At 44.8% G+C, this 21,683-nt stretch overlaps 1 protein-coding gene across 2 annotated transcripts; it reads left to right on the forward strand.

Annotated features, from left to right (window-relative positions):
• The first annotated feature begins 3,915 nt into the window (after nt 1-3,915).
• KLF4 (KLF transcription factor 4) lies at nt 3,916-8,931 on the forward strand. Of its 2 annotated transcripts, XM_053572176.1 has the most exons (5): nt 3,916-4,531; nt 4,646-4,766; nt 5,439-6,435; nt 6,520-6,684; nt 7,838-8,931. In XM_053572176.1, the coding sequence occupies exons 1-5, from the start codon at nt 4,527-4,529 to the stop codon at nt 8,011-8,013; spliced, it is 1,464 nt and encodes a 487-aa protein (XP_053428151.1). In that variant the 5' UTR covers nt 3,916-4,526; the 3' UTR covers nt 8,014-8,931. The 2 variants fall into 2 exon arrangements, with proteins under 2 accessions (XP_053428151.1, XP_053428141.1); XM_053572166.1 differs by having other exon boundaries at nt 5,439-6,684.
• Nucleotides 8,932-21,683: the final 12,752 nt, after the last annotated feature.

Below are 21,683 nucleotides of genomic sequence, written 5' to 3' on the forward strand. Positions count from 1 at the left end.
ACAATTAAAAGCTATAAATGAAGAGAACTTGAAACAAAGCAGCTTGGGAGGAGCAGGAAAGAATAGCGGAGATATTTACAAATGGAAATGGATGAACTCTGGATGCCTGGATGCTCAGGAAAAATAAAATGAAGGAGTCACAGAAAATCTAAGTTTCTAGCTTAGGAAGCTGGGAAGAGTGATGAATTATGGTATGAGTCTGGCTGGATTGAGGTTCTTGATTAAAAATGGTATTATGGGCCTATAGCTGAGAATTAAAAGACTAACTCCCTACTAATGTACATTATTCATTCAACAAACCCACATAGAGGATTACCATGTGCTGGGCAGGTACTACACTAGGACCTGGGGATACAAAGTGAACAAAACAACAGCCCTGCCCTCATCAAATTTATGGTGCCCTGGAGAATAGCGGTGATACTAAGAGCTGTCCTGTCTTCAACATCAAGTCTTGTGCTAAATACTTTACTTAGATGATCTAATTTGATCCTCTCACTCTGAAAAGTAGGCATTATTAATATCCCCATCTTATAGAAGAGAGAACAGGCAAAGTCAAGTCAGTAACATGCCCAGCTAGAAAGCAGCAGAGCCAGATTAGGGAAGCTAATGTCAAAGCCCACTTCCCTAATGTTACACAAGATTGAGGTTAAATAGAAGCTGGTAGAAGCTAACAGAAGTTTGTTACCTCCTTGTGAAAACTGGAAGCCCATCCATCTATAAGCCCATCTCTACTAGTTACTCATTAGTAGAGATTTCATTTCAAAGCAATGTGGGTATTTCATTGAGAAATTACATCAATGTGGGTATTTAAAAATCATCTCTTCCTTTTACCTTTTTTTTTTTTTTTTTGTAGAGACATAGAGTCTCACTGTACCGCCCTCCGGTAGAGTGCCATGGTGTCACACAGCTCACAGCAACCTCTAACTCTTGGGCTTACGCAATTCTCTTGCCTCAGCCTCCCGAGCAGCTGGGACTACAGGCACCCGCCACAACGCCCGGCTATTTTTTTTGTTGCAGTTTGGCCAGGCTGGGTTTGAACCCGCCACCCTCAGCATATGGGGCCCGCGCCCTACTCACGGAGCCACAGGCTCCGCCCATCCTTTCACTTTCTTAAAAGGCATCTTTTACTGAGGCCTGTGGCAGTTATACACAGACACCCTGGCCAGGATGGCAGTGAGGCTCCCTACAGTGTGTTATGTGTCCAGACCCCACGCCCAGTTACGGGAGCAGAGTCATTCACTTAAAACATGAATGCAACCTCTTCAATCATCACACCCCTCCATGGATTTACATGAATCCCCTGGCACTAAAGGTGTGCATCGTATCTCTTGCCGATGAATGCAGTTTGTGCTGGAAAAAAAAATTACAACTCCAAAGACATTATTAACTTCCATTCCACAAAACTTGTAATATCAGTTTGCTGAAATAAAGTCACCAGTGTTTAATTCTTCTTTAAAGGGTGTCTTCTATTATTATTATTTTAGAGTGCAATTTAGTCATCAAAGGTTTACTCAGCCTCATATTTATAAATTATATAGGGCAGGGATTTAACTCTTCTGGCCCTACCTGTTCTGAAAAGAGGGAGGGTCATAACCCTGTTGTCACACTGGGCACCTGCTTTGAAAGGAGATGATTTGTGAAGTTCCTTGCCTCTTAGAAATTTGTGAATATAGAAATTTTCCTTTATGATGCAATCAGAAGAATAACCAGATGTTTGCCTGCCTCAAAGAGGCACTGGCTTTTACCCTTCAGAAGGCTATTCGGAAACAAGTTCATTTTTTTCAGAATGTTGTCTTGATTATGTGACATAATAATAGTGCCTTTCCAAATCATCTGTGCAATATTATTTTCTCAGTGAGGTGGTTACAGTTAGTCTTTCTGAGAGGGAAGGGCTACTGCTAATAAAAATCAAAACAGAAATAATCTGGTAAAGTGGCTAGGAAGTTGGAAATTCCAAGTCCCACTCCTACAGGCTGTCAGTTAAGGGTTCCTTCAAGTACATCTTGGATTAGGGACTCTGGCCTCAATGAAAAACTAGCTAATTTTTCCATACAGCCCTCAAGCTCCAGCATCCCAACAAATCTTCTGCCAGCACAGTGAAAGGGGTGAGAGAAGGAAGCAGCAGGTGTATTCCTTTTTTGGTTCTTCTGTTTGAAAAAGGCAATATTTTCAAAGCTAAGAAAGTGCCTGAACCCCTAGAGGCACTTAGGGGGTTCCGTTTCCTCAGTCAAAAATGCCCCTCCCTTCAACTGCGGGTCCTAGCAGTCTTAGCCAAGGCCAAGCAGAGGATGGTAGTCAGATACTCAAAAGTGATCCAACTCTCTGGATAATACAAGGATTCCTGGAGATGGCAGCGAGGGCCCAGTGGATCCATTCCGGGCGAGATGCATTCCAAGAATGCTTCTATGGTGGGCGAGGAGCGAAAAAATCAGGGATAACAAATATTCTGGGGGAACCTCAGAATCACAGGATTCCAACAGGTGACAAAGGCAAAATGTATGAGGCACACTCTACCCAGTGCTCCATCTTCAACTCCTTTTCCCAGGCTCTCTCCTCCCTTTTATTTCCTTGGCTGATAAGGCAGCGTTTACTAGTGAGGGGGCTCCTCGGAGAGCTCGGGAGGAGCCCGGTGCTGCGCGCCCCAATCCAAAATAAACACCTCACAAGCCCACGTTCAGCAAGCGATACTGAACACCACACTCAGGTTAAAAAAAAAAAAAAAAAAAGTACTGTTTGTAGAGAAAATGAGGGCGAAAACATTTGCCGGCTGGAAAAGTACTGATCACAAACTAAGGGGGAGGAGGGGGGAGGCAGCGTTCGAAGCTGAAATCCCGATCGCCTTTCCCTTTCCTCTTCCCGGTGGGCAAGGCCGGCTGTCCCCGGCTTCGCGTACGCTTTCTGGGAACCGGGATGCCCCCGCAGCGCTGTACTTCCTCACACCCGGCCTCTTTCCAGCTAAGTCCCTTTCGGCGGGCTTGACCCACCCTGAGCCTGAGCCGAAGGGAGCGAGTTGTCCTTTGACCTTTACTCGCTATTCGCCTCTTTATGACTCAGTTTTCTCATCCATTAAGGGGAAAGGAGAGTGCGTGGCTTAGTAACGTATTTTAAGCTTTCTGGTTAAATGTGTCTCCGCGCCTCACGGTCCCTCTCCTCTCCTCCCCCCTTCGATCTTGAGTCTTAAATATCAAAACCATAATTACGATCCGTATTCCGGCCTCCTTCTGCATGCCCCAGGCGCGGAACACTCCTCCAGCCTTCAGATCCCCAGTCCCTGCCACCCTGCGCAGGGCGCCCGGCTCCTCCCTACCCCCGCCCCCATCCCCACCGCAGGCCGGGCGAGGAAACGTGCACTGCCAGGCCGAGAGCCCACACCGGTGCAGCGGGGCGGAAGCCAGGCTCCTGCATAGGGGAGGGGAGGAGAGCTGAGTCACGCGGATAATCGCTGTCTTTTAGCGCGCAGACAACGCGGAGAGCGCGGACCAAAGCAGGGACAGGGGCGGGTTACCGTCCCCCAGATTCCCCACCGGCCTCGTCCGCCGCGGACATCGAACCCAGGGATCCGCAATGGTGGCGCGGATAGTTCTGTCGCGCAGCGGCCGAACCTGCGCTCAGTTCCCCGCACCTCAAGCTGGGGCGGACACCGCCGTCACTTCCGCCACCACCGCAGCCCCCGGCGTCAGCTAGGCTCCAGCCCGCCAGCTGCCGGGCTGGCGTCACGGCCCTGCCCCTCCCGCGCCCCGCCCCCACGTGCGCCGAGTTTGTTTATTTAGCTGCCATGGCAACGCGAAAGGTACAGCGAGAGGGCGGGGAGAAGAAAGCAAGGGGCGGGGCCTGGCGGCGGGCCCGGGCGCGCTGCGCGGAGAAGGCGGAGGGGAAGGCAAGGGGGGGGGAAGTTATAAGTAAGGAGCGCGCGGCGGCCGCCTGCAGTTCCCCGGTCCAAGACAGCTAGCGCGGCTGCGGGCGCGCGGGGAGCTGAGGCGGTGGCGGGCGGCGGCGGCGGTACCGGGAGCCGCCGAGTGCCCCTCCCCGCCCCTCCGGCCCCCCACCCACCTACCCGCCCGTGGCCCGCGCCCATGGCCTCGCGCGACCCAAGCAGCCCCCCGGACTCCGCGCCTTGCGCCGCCGCCCAGCCCGCAGCTCCGCGCCACCGGGGCCAGTCTCACCTGGCGGCGCCGCCCGCCCACCGCCCCGGCCACAGCCCCTGCACCCACGGCAACAACCGAGGCGACCGCGACAGCGGCGGGGGACGCTGCTGAGTCGAAGAGCACAGACTGGCCACCGGACCTACTTACTCGCCTTGCCGATTGTCTATTTTTAAGAGTTTACAGCTTTTCAAAGAACTTTTGTATACCAACGAACTTTCTTAAAAAGAAGTCTTCAATTTATATTTAATCGAAAGAAGGAGGATTTCGGGGCAGTTTGGGGGTTTGGGTTTTGGCTTCGTTTCTAAGTTTTTCTTCGTTGATTTTGGGGTTCGGGTACCCCCCCGCTAAGGGCTCCCGAGGACTTTCTGGGCCCCCACATTAATGAGGTAGGTGAGGTGCGGAGCGCTGGGGGTAGGAGGGTGAGGACCGGTGGGACCCGTCAGAGCGGCGGCCGACGGTGGCCCCTGACTTCTGCCTCTTGCTCCCCGCCCGGCCCGCAGGCAGCCACCTGGCGAGTCTGACATGGCTGTCAGCGACGCGCTGCTCCCGTCTTTCTCCACGTTTGCCTCCGGCCCGGCGGGAAGGGAGAAGCCACTGCGTCCGGCAGGTGCCCCGAATAACGTGAGTATCGGCCTGGGCCTCCGGGAACACCCGATGGGCTTCTGTGGGTGGAGTGGGGTGGGAGCCGGCGGAACACTCAGGTTACCAAGAGGCACTGGGCAAGGGTAAGGAGTGGTCACCGCACGGACTCTTCAGCGTTCCCGGGATGGCTTCTGCGCCCTTAGCTTGGCTATATATGCCTGTGGTCCGGGCATTGCGGAGCCGCCGGAGGCGCACACCCGGTCCTGACATGTCCTCTTGCAAGCGGTGGGTAGGGCTGGCGCGCGCAGGCCACTGGGCGGGAGGTGTCTGCGTCCCCAGACTATGGGCTAGAGTGAGCTTAGCGCGTGGGCGGCCCGGTGTCAAGGGAGCACCGAAAGAGCCTCGCTGTCCCAATTCTGGGGGCGTCCTCGGGATCTGGCTGGGGAGGGACCGGGGCTGGCTGTGGCGCTCGCTCACACGGAGTGGGGCACACAGCTACCTACCACCGTCAATACAGCCGGCATCACTTCTTCATGGACCCAGTTGTGGGCCAAGATTGCGGCGCTGGTGTCCTGAGTTCCCGGGCGCTTCTTGCCTGCCCAGTTCGCATGTCTGGAAGGTGCAGGCGCTTGTGGCCCCCTAGCACGTCAGTACGTCGTGTGGCAACTGGGGGCCACCGCTGACCGTCTTTTTTCTGTCTCGTCTCCGCAGCGCTGGCGGGAGGAGCTCTCCCACATGAAGCGACTTCCCCCAGTGCTTCCTGGCCGCCCCTACGACCTGGCGGCGGCGACCGTGACCACAGACCTGGAGAGCGGTGGAGCTAGTGCGGCTTGCGGTGGTAGCAACCCGGCGCTGCTACCCCGGAGGGAGACGGAGGTATTCAATGATAACGATCTCCTGGACCTGGACTTTATCCTTTCCAACTCGCTGTCCCATCCGGAGTCGGTGGCCGCCACCGTGTCCTCATCGGCGTCAGCTTCATCCTCGTCCTCCCCTTCGAGCAGCGGCCCTGCCAGCGCGCCCTCCACCTGTAGCTTCAGCTATCCGATCCGAGCCGGGGGCGACCCGGGCGTAGCGCCTGGCGGCACAGGCGGAGGCCTCCTCTATAGCCGAGAGTCTGCGCCCCCTCCCACGGCTCCCTTCAACCTGGCGGACATCAACGACGTGAGCCCCTCTGGCGGCTTCGTGGCCGAGCTCTTAAGGCCCGAATTGGACCCCGTGTACATTCCGCCGCAGCAGCCGCAGCCGCCAGGTGGCGGGCTGATGGGCAAGTTTGTGTTGAAGTCGTCGATGAGCGCCCCTGGCAGCGAGTATGGCAGTCCCTCGGTCATCAGTGTTAGCAAAAGCAGCCCTGACGGCAGCCACCCGGTGGTAGCGGCGCCCTACAGTGGCGGGCCGCCGCGTATGTGCCCTAAGATCAAGCAGGAGGCAGTACCCTCCTGCACCGTTGGCCGGCCCCTGGAGGCCCATTTGAGCGCTGGACCCCCTCTCAGTAATGGCCACCGGCCAACTGCACATGACTTCCCCTTGGGGCGGCCGCTCCCCAGCAGGACTACCCCGACCCTGGGTCCAGAGGAACTACTGAGCACCAGGGACTGTCACCCTGCCCTGCCGCTGCCCCCGGGCTTCCACCCCCACCCGGGTCCCAACTACCCACCCTTCCTGCCAGACCAGATGCAGCCACAAGTCCCGCCGCTCCATTACCAAGGTCAGTCCCCGGAATTCTTAGCTTGGGCTGGGGAGCCGTATGAGGCGTACCGGGTGTTGCTGACCTCACTTTCTTCGCCCCTAGAACTCATGCCACCGGGTTCCTGCATTTCGGAGGAGCCCAAGCCAAAGAGGGGAAGAAGATCATGGCCCCGGAAAAGAACGGCCACCCACACTTGTGATTACGCGGGCTGTGGCAAAACCTACACAAAGAGTTCTCATCTCAAGGCACACCTGCGAACCCACACAGGTAGGGGGACCCACGCCGCACGGAAGGAGGAGGAAGTTGGCGTCCAGCCTCGTAGGCTAACTGGACACTCCTCAGTGCCTCCTGGGGTTGCCAGCGCGGTCCTATCTCCTTCATCTCCTGGATCACAGGAGAAGCCAGCAAACCGGCGCCTCCTTTTCTGCCCAGGAGCTTTTGGCTTGATGGATGGTATCTGTGCTTGAATGTGTAGTTTGTTAGGCTTTTAAAAGGCAGGAGATTCCCAGTGGTATGTGGGCCTTTCCTAGCGTGAGCAAAGTATTGCCCTTGTAACCAGGAAATTATACTCTGCAGTGCAAAAGCCTGACGGCTTTTTTTTTTTTTTAATTACCGGTTTTTAATTTTCCAGACTTTTCATTGGTTGTTCCTTTCTTAGGTGAACCCTCATTTTCTATTATTTTTGGTTCTGGTCTTAAAAATTTGGTTTTATTTAAATTCAGAGAATACAATGGTTATAACTGCTGGAGAGATTTTGGTTTAAGATTGTTGCAGCAACAAATTTCCATGTCCAGGTAAATAGGTACATAAAGTCATTTAGGTGAAGCCTTCACTAAGGTAAAGAAAAAAAATAGCTGCCTGCGGCTTTTAAAACCCAATTGTAGTGGGGATAGGATATTTACTATAGCTGGGCTTACTTAGTCTGGGAAACTCACCACAATTTCCAAATTCATTTTCTACCACCTTTTCATGTCTTGGCTCAAAAGAATCATTAGCTCTATAGAAGTAAAGGTTAAGGTGGTGTCTTGGTGTGTTTTCATTAATTAATGTTTCCTTAAAAACAGGAGCAAATACATATTGAACATGTAGGAATGCATGTATTCCTATTTATGCCCTAAAATGTAATGGGGCCCTTTAGTGCTATAGACATTATTGGATTCTTAGAGAACAGGGTGCATGCCATACGAAATTGGTTTAATAGCTGGCTTCCAGTTCTTTTTTTTTTTTTTTTTGGCCAGGGCTGGGTTTGAACCCACCACCTCCAGCATATGGGGCTGGTGCCCTACTCCTTTGAGCCACAGGCGCCACCCCCACCCCCACCACCCCCCGCCCCACCCCCGGCCTCCAGTTCTTAACAGGGCCCATTCTTTGTTACAGCAATGCCTTTAACACCTTTCCCCCCCGCCTTTTCCCTTTGCAGGTGAGAAACCCTACCACTGTGATTGGGATGGCTGTGGGTGGAAGTTCGCCCGGTCGGATGAACTGACGAGGCACTACCGCAAACACACGGGGCACCGCCCATTCCAGTGCCAGAAGTGCGACCGTGCATTTTCTAGGTCGGACCACCTCGCCTTACACATGAAGAGACACTTTTAAGTCTCAAACAGTGGATATGACCCACACTGCCAGAAGAGAATTCAGTATTTTATAGCTTTCACGTTGTCTTCCCGAGGAGGGGGGAAGAACCCAGCTGGAAATGGAGACAATCATGGTCAAGTTCCCACCTGAGTCAACTTGTGAATGAGTGAGTGATCAGGAAACATGAAGAAGCCAAAAGTCAAAAATCAAAGAACCAATGGGGTCTGTGACTGGATCTTCTATCATTCCAATTCTAAATCCAACTTGAATATTCCTGGACTTAACACAAATGCCAAGGGGGTGACTGGAAGTTGTGGTTATCAGGGTATAAATTAGATCCGTGAGTTGGGGGAGGGAAGACCAGAATTCCCTTGAATTGTGTTTTGATGCAATATAAGCATAAAGATCACCTTGTATTTTTTTTTTTTTTTTTTGCCTTCTAAAAGCCATTATTATGCTAGAAGAAAAGAAAGAAATTCAGGTACTGAAAATGTGTTCTAATAGCCTAAAAATTGATGGTGCTTGGTGAGTCTTGGTTCTAAAGGTACCAAACGAGGAAGCCAAAGTTCTCGAACTGCTGCATACTTTGACAAGGAAAATAAATCTATTTTTGTCTTCCGATCTACATTTATGACCTAAGTCAGGTAAATACGCCTGGTTTACTTTAATGTTTTTATGCAGACAGTCTGTTATGCACTGTGGTTTCAGATGTGCAATAATTTGTACAATGGTTTATTCCCAAGTATGCCTTAAGCAGAACAAATGTTTTTTTCTATATAGTTCCTTGCCTTAATAAATATGTAATATAAATTTAAGCAAACTTCTATTTTGTATATTTGTAAACTACAAAGTAAAATGAACATTTTGTGGAGTTTGTATTTTGCATACTCAAGGTGAGAATTAAGTTTTAAATAAACCTATAATATTTTATCTGAATAATGATTTCATTGTTTTGTTTTTCTGCTGGAAAAGTATGAACGAATTTGAGTTAAAAAAACACTGAGGTTGTAAAGTGTGAGAAGCACACCAAAAAGTCAACTTTATCAGAACAGGTTAAAAGATCTTTTTTAAAAAAGCTGCTTAGTTTTACAATTAATACTTATCAGTGTTGGACTGAGAATTCTGAGTATTGGAAATTTTAAAATTATAAAATTAAACACCTGGTCCAGGTTTGCTCTTTCCAAATGTTCATAAAACTACACATACAAAAGCAGTTCTCTTACCTCAAAGTGATTTTCCAGGTAGAAACAGCTTGATCATTCTTCAAATTGTTCAGTTTACTATGAAAATACTCATAAAATAGAGACATACACATTTTTGTTTCACATTTTAGAAATATCTTTATGGTTGGTTTTTAAATGAAAGCTTGGCTTTGCACTCTTCACTTGATTTGAGTAACAAAAGAACCTCCCCACAGTAGACAACCCTAAGATTGTAGTTCCACAGTGCCCTCCTGAGGATTAAAGGATTCATGTATGCTTAGTCCGTGTTAACAGTGTTTACCTTCTACTAGTTACAGCCCTAGAGAGGTCACAACTAAATTTCTAGCAGACTGTTTAAAAACTTCATCAGTTGCCCTGTTTGAAGATAAGCAAACAGATGGAAACAAGATAATTCAAATTTAAAATTATTTAAGTTCACAAAATGAAGTGTAAGAGGGTCCAAACTCTGAAGTTGTTAAGCTTAAATATTGCACCATAATAATCCCAAGCGTCTCGAGGTGGGTGCCTAAGAGATTGAAGTTCATTTGTGGCTGTCACAAAATGGAAAAAATTTATGACACTTGTTGACACTATGTGTTTGTAATGGTGAAGTGGGTGACTAATATTTAACATCAAGGGGAAAGAGTGCTTATTAACTGTGCATTTTATTTAATGTCCAGAGAGGTATGTTTGCACCATGGATGCATTTTATAAATGAAATTTAAAAATGGAAACTGAAAAGAGGCTTATAGTGGATCAACACAAGGTATTTTCTTTGGCTTTTTAGAATCCAGTAAGACTGGAAAGCATGGCATGCGTCTTTGCTTAAAAGAAAACAGGTGCTTCAACAGGATGGAATTTTATGTAGCCAAGAACATATTCAAAGCATATTTAATGACATGGAAAAATGCACATGGTATCTTAAGTGGAAAAAGTAGGATATAAGACTATAAACAATATGATTTTAATTGTGTACATTTAAGTGTGTGTGTATGTGTGGAGGAGAGAGAAACAATAGGAAATAAAAAAAACTGGAAGGAATAAAAAACTGGAACAAACCATCAAAATTTTAATACTGGTTTTCTCAGTTTGAGTTTTATAGTTTCCAAATATTCTAAAACAAGTATAATAAACATGGTGAAACTTCTTTTCTAAGAATAAAGGTGAATCCAAAAATATTTAGATTTTATTTTTAAAAGAGCAATTTTAAAGTTATTTGAACAAAAAGCCTATATTCTAACACATTTTTCTGCAAATTGTGTTGACATTTCTGTAAGTTTTCCTTAATTTGTGCCCAGTTTTTCTTGTAATCCACATCCTTTATTCAGAATCTTATGGCACATAGTTGGTGTATGAAAATAGATTTTTTTGCATGATGGTTGCTGTCTCATGTTTGCAAAGTGCCCATTATCTCAAATAAAAGAAATACATGTATGTAAAAACTATCAAGACATTTTATTCAAAATTTTCTGATGTTGTAGGTTAACGTCATTCTTTTTCTAATCTGAAAAAGAAAGTTTCAATATCTAAAATGAACAAGGAAGATTTCCCAAAAATGTAACAGGACAAAACACTATTCAACATACACAAATAGTTAAACTATTTATTCTGGTACCTATCAATTCTGGGCTTCTAGGTGTACTGTCATTACAGCATTACAGAGCCATTTATGCTATATAATAAAGAGTACCTAATAATTCAGCTGCCTGCTTATTATATTTTCCTTATGACTCTTAATTTTATATGTCCCAGATTTCAACTTCCAAGTCTACATGCCCAAAGGATTAACACTAGTATTTCCTACACATCAACAGACCTTGAGTCTACCTCTTTTCCAGCAAAATGTTTTTTTCTAGCAAACTCTTCTTTTTACCTGAAAATGTGTTTGACTCTTGCCATCCTGTTTTGGTTTGTAAAAACAAAACAGGTGTCTTCAGTATCTGAATAAAGGTGGTCAAGGTGAATAATTCTTTTCCTTTAAAAAATTCTTCCAATTGGTAGAAACATGAAATATTGCATCATACTTTGAGATAAATAATTTTTACATATAATTTCTTTACATATAAGGAAATCCAGAAGCAGTCTTTATGCTACAGAAACAAGTCTGCTGGGAAAATATTAAAACAAGTAGTGGTGGTTCCTGTTATACTCCAATATATGAGAGTACCTAATTTTAGCAGCCTGTGTCAGCCACCTGTTCTATTATATGTTCTGGCTTCTGAAGCTCCATTCAGCACAATATACCTGCATAGATGGATTTGTATTCCAGATGGGCTCCCACACCCTTAACCCTCTCCCTGTCTCTCATGCAGACATAGATGCCACCCAGGCCTACACTATAAAATAAAAAACTATAACTATAAAATAAAAAACCCTTTTATTTTACGTATTATTTTTGTCATTTTATTACTTTATTATGCATTACATTTTGCATATTTGTTTTAGTTCTTTGTATTTTCTTAGCACCTTCTATGAGCTATTGTATAATAAATGTTTTTATAGTGCTAAACTGAAGCTATGTCTGCCTCCTGAAGGTTGTTTATGAAACTACCATTCATTGTTCACATGCAGAGTCACTCAATAATATTTCATATAAAACCACCAAGACCTACGTAATGAATGCTGTGGAATATCACAGAATGTTCTACCTCTGGAAAAGGAAAAAAAACAAACTATTGTTACAATCAGAATGCCTCATGGAAATAAAGATTTCTTTTTGTACGTTACGTGAGACTAAAATGAAAGTTGGAAATGAACACCTTTTGGAAGTCTTTACCTAAAAAATAAGTGAATCTTGAGTAAATTTCTCACCATCTCCTGAAAAACTAATAAATTCTTAAATCCTTTGGAAGTACTGGTGCTTTAATGCGCTGGTCATAGTCAAAACAGAAGGAAATCAACTGCTAAAATGCTAGCATAAACAGAAATTAGCCTGGTATGGAGGCTACCATAGCTACTTAACTTTGCTGGGGAGGGAGGCGCACATGGCACAGCAACATCAGTCAAATTGCTTCTCTGGAATCATGTACATTTGGAATCCATCTTTTTAATTGTTTTCCACGATGCCCTTGATATAATATTACTTTTTCAAATTGCTTTGGTCTTCTCAACACCCAAGATGAGTCAGCATGTTGCAACCGTTCCGCCCAAATATCCTTCTCCACTTGTTCTTAAAGGAAAAGGAGGAAATAAATAGAAGCGCAATTTAATAGCAGCAAAGAGTAAATTCACACTTAGAGAATCTTTTTGACAGCGCATCTGAGCATACCTACCAGAATATTTTCCTTTGATACAGCACAACTGTGATGATCCAGAATGCAAGGACCACCAGAGGATAGCTCTGCTTTGGTTTCTTTTCATGTCTGGGTTACATGTTATCATCTAAACAGAGCGTTTAGACTGGGCCAGGTTTGAACCCCCCAACCTCAGTGTATGTGGCTGATGCCCTACCCACTGAGCTATGGGTACTGTAAAAGATTACAGGCGTGAGTCATCACGCCAGGTCATTGGGCTAATTTTTTTTTTTTTTGTAGAGACAGAGTCTCACTGTACCGCCCTCGGGTAGAGTGCTGTGGCGTCACACGGTTCACAGCAACCTCTAACTCTTGGGCTTACGCGATTCTCTTGCCTCAGCCTCCCGAGCAGCTGGGACTACAGGTGCCCGGCTATTTTTTTTTTTTTTTTTTTTTTTGTTGCAGTTTGGCCGGGGCTGGGTTTGAACCCGCCACCCTCGGCATATGGGGCCGGCACCCTACTCACTGAGCCACAGGCGCTGCCCGGGCTAAATTTTTTTAATTTTATTTTTTTGTAGGGATAAGGACCTTGCTATGTTACGCAGGCCTCACAACAAGAGAGGCAGATGTTTAGGGAAAAATAGGTAGGCAATAGATGATTGATAGATAGATAGATGATTGATAGATAGATAGACAGACAGATGAAAAGAAAAAGGCCCCGTTGGAGGTTTGACAAATGTCTAAATCTATCAGGACAAACAGTCAAATCTCTCTGTTCTATCATAACTGAGACCAGGAGTTCAAGAGCAGCTATAATTCCTGTCTCACCTATTATACATGAATCTGTACAAACTGGCAGTGGATCAACCTATTACTAAATAGTGGCAAGGCTCAGCAGAATATACTATAACACTAGAATTTGGGGAGAGTTGAGTGGGGGGATTGCTTGAGGCCAAGAGTTAGAGATCAACCTAAACAAGAGTGAGACTCTGTCTCTACAAAAAAAAAAAAAATGGAAGAAAAGAAAAATTAGCTGGGCACGATGTTGCATGGTTGTAGCGCCAACTACATGGGAGGCTGAGGCATGAGGCAGGAAAATTGCTCAAGCCCAGCAAAAATAAAATAAAAAATAAAACCAATGCACTCAAGTAGTATATCTGCATATTCACTTAAAAGCTCATATGGGGGGCTCAGTGCCCATAGCTCAGTGGGTAGGGCATCAGCCACATACACCGAGGTTGGGGTGCTCAAAACTGGCCCAGGCAAGCTAAACAGCAATGACAACTGCAACACAAAAAATAGCCAGGCTTTACGGTGAGCTCTTGAAGTCCCAGCTACTTGGGAGGGTGAGGCAAGAGAATCACTTAAGCCCAAGAGTTTGAGGTTGCTGTGAGCTGTGATGTCACCGTACTCTACTGAGGGCAACATAGGGAGACCGTCAAAAAAAAAAAAAAAAAAAAGCTCACATGGGTAAATAACTTTACAAAGAAATTGAAGAGACCCTGGATACACTTGCTGAAAGTCCAGGAGACAGAATTTCTTTTCTTCCCTTTTTTCATTTTTCTTTTCTTTTCTTTTTTTTTTTTTTTTGAGACAGTCTTACTTTGTTGCCCTCGTAGTATCACAGCTCACAGCAACCTCAAACTCCTGGGCTTAAATGATTCTCTTGCCTCAGTCTCCCAAGTAGCTGGGACTACAAGTGCCTGCCACAATGCTCGGCTATTTTTTTTGTTGCAATTTGGCTGGGGCCGGGTTTGAACCCGCCACCGTGGGTATATGGGGCAAGCACCCTACTCACTGAGCCACAGGCACCACCCATGCCCAGCTATTTTTAGAGACAGTCTCCCTTTTGCTCAGACTGTCTCAAACCTGTGAGCTCAGGCAATCCACCACCTCGGCCTTCCAGAGTGCTAAGATTACAGGCGTGAGCCATCACGCCAGGTCATTGGGCTAAATTTTTTTTATTTTTTTTTGTAGGGATAAGGGCCTTGCTATGTTACCCAGGCTAAAATCAGTTTCTTTTTTCTTTACTTTTCCTTTGTTTTTTTGAGACAGAGTCTTCATCATCATAGCCCACAACAACCTCAAACTCTTGGGCTTAAGCCATCCTCTTTCCTCAGCCTCCCAAGTAGCTGGGACTACAGGCACCACCACCTCTGGTTAAGTTTTTCTAACTTTTAGTAGACCAACCACCACTCTGGCTCAGGCTGGTCTCAAACTCCTGAGCTCAAGCAATCCACTGGCCTCAGCCTCCCAGAGTGCTAGGATTACAGGCATGAGTCACTGTGCTGGCCCTAAATCAGGGTTTCTTCAAAACTATAGGTGAAAGATACTTTCTCAGTTGAGACAAGCATGCCTCTTGCCTGATTCAGGTCACTGTTTGCTAGTGTACAATAATCCTTTATTTATGCACAGCTCTATGAGGTTGATGATCCTCCTTCAGCTAATTCTTACTTCCAACCAGAGGCAGGGGTGCAATTTCCCTCTCCAACCCCCAGTACACAGACAAGGAACCAAGGATCTCTATATAGGTTAGCATTTTGTTTTCCTTTCTCATTCTTGCTGACATACTCAAAGCACTTCTCATACTTTTGTCTTCAGTCTACTAGGCAGGTAGGGCTGCAGGCATAATGGATACGCCCAATTCAGAAAGATTTACTAACATCCAGGTCCTTCCAGTAAACCTGTTGAGAAGTCAAAAGCCCCAGACTTTCTGTCTCCCAATCAGTGTGCCATTTCCTTTGTCAAGGGAGACAGATGGGGAAGCATGAATTTCCTGCATATGCTTCTGAGCTGGTCACTGCGCCATGAACACAGTCCATACTTTTAGCTCTGAGGTGGAAGAAACACTCTTGTTTCTGGCCTTGCTTCTGGCCCAGCACGTGGCTTGCCTGGTCAAACAGACCCAGTCAAGCCCCTCCTCTGTGTATTTATTTTCCTGGTCCCCAGTGCCTACTGGATCCTGATTTAATGGAAACAATCCCCAATTATGGCCCACAGCTTTGTCTGGTACCCTCTCCAGGGTAAACCAGCCATGCTAACTGGCTCTCAGCCTCCCATGCAACACACCCATTTCAGGCTTAGAGCCCCTGCCTGGAAATGCTGGTTTCTGCTGCTTCTGGAAAGACCCATATTCCCCTAACAAAAGCCTAACTCTTAAGAAGACTCCTTCATAATGTTTGAAGCTGATTGAGTTTTTTTTTTTTTTTTTTTTAAAGAAAGAAAAAAAAGAAGAGCCCTCTGTTCTCCTTTCCATCCATCCTTCCTTAAACACTTATCATTATACATTGCAAGGTTTTATGGGTCTGGCTTCCCCACAGACAAGAATTTCTGGAGGGCACTAGGAGCTTTCTTTGTTTGCCTTTGAATACCCATAGTTACTGAATTTAATGGAATAAAATCACTTATTGACTATTAGCCAAACACCTGGGATGTCTTTTTATTTTTTATTTTTATTATTTATTTATTTTTTTTTTTTGGCATGTCTTTTTAGAGGACTCTTCCCTGCCAGGTGATTCGCCACCTTGATTCTGGAAAGAGCCTCATTCAATTTGGGAGGTTCGTTATACATTGGAGGAGGCAGATGGGTGTCAGGTAACCTACAGGAAGCAATTAGAAAACCACTGGGTATGTCCTACAGGAAGCCAAAATTTAGGGAAAGGGATATTTTATCCTTTTCTTTGGATAACCCATTGTATCTTCTTTCAAGGGAAAAGATATGTGTACTATGAACATAAGACAAAAGATGAAGTCTAAAAATGAAATGTCACACTTTGGAAGCTTAAAGTTGTAGGGCTGGGCACAGTGTCTTACCCCTGTAATCCTAGTACTCTGAGAGGACAAGGCAGGTGGATCTCTTGAGCTCAGGAGTTCGAGACCAGCCTGAGCAAGAGCCAGACCCCATCTCTAAAAAATAGCCAGGCATTATGCCTGGTGCCTGTAGTCCCAGCTACCTGGGAGGCTGAAATAAGAGGATTGTTTGGACCCAGAGTTTGATGTTGCTGTGAGCTATGACATCAGGGCATGTGTCTTGGCAGCTATTTTTTTTTTTTTGAGACAGAGTTTAAAGTTGTCGCCCTCGGTAGAGTGCCACAGCATCACAGCTCACAGCAACATCCGACTATTGGGCTTAAGTGCTTCTCTTGTCTCAGCCTCCCAAGTAGCTGGGACTTACAGGTGCCCACCACAACCCCTGGCTATTTTTTTGTTGTAGTTGTCATTATTGCTTTAGCTGGCCTGGGTTCTAACCTGCCAGTCTCGGTGTATGTGGCCGGCGCCCTAACCACTGAGCTACAGATGCCGCCTCTGCAATTTCTTTTTTTTTAACTTTATTTTGAATATGTACATATAAGTCTTTCTTTCTTTTTTTTTTTTTTGGCCGGGGCTGGGTTTGAACCCGCCACCTCCGGCATATGGGACCAGTGCCCTACTCCTTGAGCCACAGGCGCCACCCTAGAGACAGAGTCTCACTTTATCGCCCTCGTTCACACAGCTCACAGCAACCTCCAACTCCTGGACTTAGGTGATTCTCTTGACTCAGCCTCCAGAGCAGCTGGAATTACAGGCGCCCGCCACAACACCCGGCTATTTCTTTTGTTGTTGTAGTTTGGCCAGGGCCGGGTTTGAACCCATCACCCTTAGTATATGGGCTGGCGCCCTACCCGCTGAGCCACAGGCGCCACCCTACAATTTTCTGATTGCTTACTATTTTAGATATACCCAATCTGTTTATTAGGTGCATGTTAATAATGAAAATGTAGCTAAATCAAGTAAAGAAGTTCATAAAGTTAAGTTGAGACTGTTATGCTTTCACAAAATCAACTCTTTTAATAAGATAATCTGAAAACACTAATAATATGTGAGTGAAGTATGAAACCGGTAATATAATCATAAAGCAATCCTTACTTTCTAGAATCTAAGTTCAATAGATCATTCACTTATAGTTTAGAATAAAAACCTATAATTTATGTGGGTTAGAAAATACAGTAGTCAATATATTTTATTATTTACCATTAAACATTTCTTTCATTTTATAAATAAGTTACTGCAAAAAAAATATAATATCAGATCCAAACTTAACACATCACAAAAAATATACTACTGGGTCCTGATCAAACTAATAAGCTTCTGCACAGCCAAGAACACAGTAAGTAAAGCAAGCAGACAGCCCTCAGAATGGAAGAAGATATTTTCAGGCTATGTCTCCGACAAAGGTTTAATAACCAGAATCCACAGAGAATGCAAACATATTAACAAGAAAAGAACAAATCATTCCATCTCAGGCTGGGCAAGGGACTTGAGAGAAACTTCTCTGAAGAAGACAGGCACACGGCCTATGGACATATGAAAAAAATGCTCATCATCCTTAATCATCAGAAAAATGCAAATCAAAACTACTTTGAGATATCACCTAACTCCAGGAAGATTAACCCATATCACAAAATCCCAAGACCAGAGATGTTGGCATGGATGTGGAGAAACGGAAACACTTCTACACTGCTGGTGGGATTGCAAACTAATACACTCCTTTTGGAAAGATGTATGGAGAACACTTAGAGATCTAAAAATAGACCTGCCATTCGATCCTACAATTCCTCTACTAGGTATATACCCAGAAGACCAAAAATCACATTATAACTAAGATATTTGTACCAGAATGTTTATTGTAGCCCAATTCATAATTGTGGTATATGTACACCATGGAATATTATGCAGCCTTAAAGAAAAATGGAGACTTCACCTATTTCATGTTTACATGGATGGAGCTGGAACATATTCTTCTTAGCAAAGTATCTCAAGAATGGAAAAAAAGTATCCAATGTACTCAGCCCTACTATGAAACTAATTTATAGCTTTCATATGAAAGCAATAACCCAATTATAGCCTAAGAATATGGGGAAAGGAGAAAGGGAGGGGACGGGAGGGGGGAAGTTAGGTGGAGGGAGGGTAATTGGTGGGACCACACCTATGGTGCATCTTATAAGGGTACATGTGAAACTTACTAAATGTAGAATATAAATGTCTTTTTTTTTTTTTGGTTTTTGGCCGGGGCTGGGTTTGAACCTGCCACCTCCGGCATATGGGTCCGGCGCCCTACTCCTTGAGCCACAGGCGCCACCCAAGAATATAAATGTCTTAACACAATAACTAAGAAAATGGCAGCAAGGCTATGTTAACCAGTGTGATGAAAATATTTCACATTGTATATAAAACCAGAGCATGGTGTCCCATGATTGCATTAATGTACACAGCTATGATTTAATAAAAAAATTAATTGAAAAAAAAAAGAAAAGAAACTTAACACATCAGCAGTGAGATGAATACTTAAAAGGTGTTATTTACGAAGGGCGCCTGTTGGCTCAATGGTTAGGGCACCAGCCACATGCTCCAGGGCTGGTGGGTTTGAACTGGGTCTGGCCTGCTAAACAAACAAACAAACAAAACTAGCCAGGTGTTGTGGCAGGTACCTGTAGTCCCAGCTACTAGGGAGGCAGAGGCCAAGAATTTGAGGTTGCTGTGAGTTATGACACCACAGCACTCTACCTAGTGTGACAAAACAAGACTCTGTCTCAAAAAAAAGAAAAGAATAAAATAAAAATAAATAAATAAATAAGTGCTATTTAGGTTCAGCATGAAGGTTTTGGCCTTATTCAAGAAAAAATTGGGCAATTTTGTTGGAATTAATAATTCGGTCAAAATGGAGCATACTCTTCAAACCAAAACACCTTGACTTTCTGACTTTCCTGGTGCCAAAGACTGCAGAGACAAAGGAGACTTTGCCTAGGGGATTCTTTGCATTAAAGACTTCCTTAGACAAAACCCCTGCTGGCTGGGAGTTGGATTTGCAATTGGTGCCTTTGTAAAAGGATTAGACGATCTGATTCTTTAACGTTTGATCTCAATTTACATTTGGAAAGGCATGACCCCTTGGAGATTTACTACTCCTTTTATTTTCATTTTCTTATCCTGATACACAATTGATACTGCATGTTAAAAAAAAATTGATAACACTACTTGGCTGAATGTTTGTACTAATCAAAGAAGTGTGATAGGCTGGCTTTCTCTGTAAGTGGTGCAGTCCACTTGGGCCCCAGCAATACTGAGGTAGTAATTTATCTGCCAATTGAAAATAACTTATAGGTAGAGGCCTGCCCTTTCCATTGATTTCCCTTAATTAAAATGCATGGCACTTTGTTAATGAAAGAAAGCACTACAGAGATAAGGTTAGACTGTAGAGCTGCAAGAAAAAATGCTTGGATTGCCTCCAACATATTTGAACACTCCTATTTAATGGCTTTCTTTACAAATAGAAATTTGAGAAAAATTCTTTTTCAGCTCAGGATAACAATACTCTCAGCTGTACATGCTGTTTAACTACCTGTCCTTTGGTAAATAATTTTTAACTAACATTTGCTTTGATAATGTTCCCATATTGACAACATGCAACCTGGAATAGAAACTTCATGAGGAGGGACAATTCGTGAGACTGTAAGTTTAGGCTGTGTGGTTTATTTGTTTGTTTGCTTTCTTTATAATGTTTCAGTTTCTTTATCTTCGTCATTGACCACAGGAAAACATTTCTTACATATCAGGATGAATGTACTGAGGAACCAGGATTTGGAGTTACTGGCTGAATGAGCTGGGGGTAGAAGGAGGGAAAAGGGAATTCACATTCACTGAGCATTGAGCACCTTTGGTATGCTAAGAACTTTGCCAGAAGCTTAGGTATTTGTCATTGTTGTGCCCATTTTATGGAGAAGACTGAGGCCCTGAGCAGTCAGGTGACTTGCCCCAGGTCTCAGAGTTGTGATTGGAACCTAGGTCTGCCTGGTTTTCCCAGTAAAAGCTGCGGCTCCTACAGCCACATCACACCTGTTTCTCAGATAAAGGAAAGCTAATTTCATTTGGGGGGTTATCGCCTTAAAATGTGTTTGTTTTTTCATTCAACAGTTGTGGTGTTTAGTACACATGAAGCCATATGGGACAAGATTGACCTAACCCACCCCCTTTTCTAATAGAGACAAGTAATCTTATCTGTCATTCTATTAAAAATACACCACATTCCTCTAGACTCCAGTTTGGATAATGACTCAAGAAAAGGCAATCCTTTTCAGTATCATAGCACACACTCCCCCTTCACCATGGCCTCTAAAAAATCACTGAGAAAGTAAAGAAGCCATGACCTTTCTTCCAGGTTATTTCGTTAATGGATTTCTTTTTACACATGTATTCAATGTATGAGAACAAGGACTGGCAGCCCTTTTACAGTTGGGCCACCTGGAGGGAGGCCTAAGAAAGTATCTTTTGCTGAGGATCACATACTCTGAGGTCCCTTCAGTGGAGAAGGCAGAAGAGGAAGTTACCCCTGGGAGCGGCACATTTTGAGAGCCCACACATTCTCAGCTCGAGCCCATGAGAAATGCTCCCTCTCTCTGCCCATCTTCCAAAGCATTTGCCAACATTCTCCTAATACTCCCAACAGCTAAAGATAATCCTCTTTCCCCTAAACAGGATCTCAGCCTAAAATAGATCTGAGTCTGTGCCACTGGGCATGAACAAATGACTCAGAGAACCATTTAAGATCTCAGAAGCAAGGAAGGCCCTGTGGAGCACGAGGGCAGAGTCTGGGAACAAATTAGCCAATGGCAGGGCTGGAAGGTGTTCACAAGAGAACATTTCACCTCAAGCCTGCTTTGTACAGATGAGGGAGCTGAGGTCTCACGGCCCCCACAGTTAAGCCAGTGGAGAGCCTCAGTGCAGCTTACGATTCCTGGCACCTCATCCCCACCCTGCACTTGATGTCATAAAGTCACAAGAGGGTCCCCTTGTTGTTGGAGAAACAGGTAGTAGGTAAGCAGACAAATGTTCATGAGTAGGTGTGTTCAACATCCTCTCATGAGGTAGCAAAAGGAAAACGAGTTGCTCCTACAAAGTTGCATTAAGTTGGGATATTTTCTACATGTTAGATTTTGTTTTGTTTTGTTATGTAGCTCACTCACATCACCTGTTGGGTTTATATCTAATTCTTTGTGTCCAACAGTAGGGCAATTGGTTGTGTAAGTCTTGGTACATCCTGAGAATGTCCTTCTATTCTCTAGTGAACAATAACAAATATAGGTTAATATTTATGAAGGTTTACTCCAGGCTGTCTCTATACACAGCATTTTACATGCATTCTTCTTATTCAGTACTCACAACAGCCCTATGAGGAAGGCATTACTATTCTCCTCATTTTATGGGTGAAGATCTGAGG

The sequence above is a fragment of the Nycticebus coucang genome, chromosome 2 (genome assembly GCF_027406575.1).
Source record: "Nycticebus coucang isolate mNycCou1 chromosome 2, mNycCou1.pri, whole genome shotgun sequence".
NCBI classification, from domain to species: domain Eukaryota; kingdom Metazoa; phylum Chordata; class Mammalia; order Primates; family Lorisidae; genus Nycticebus; species Nycticebus coucang.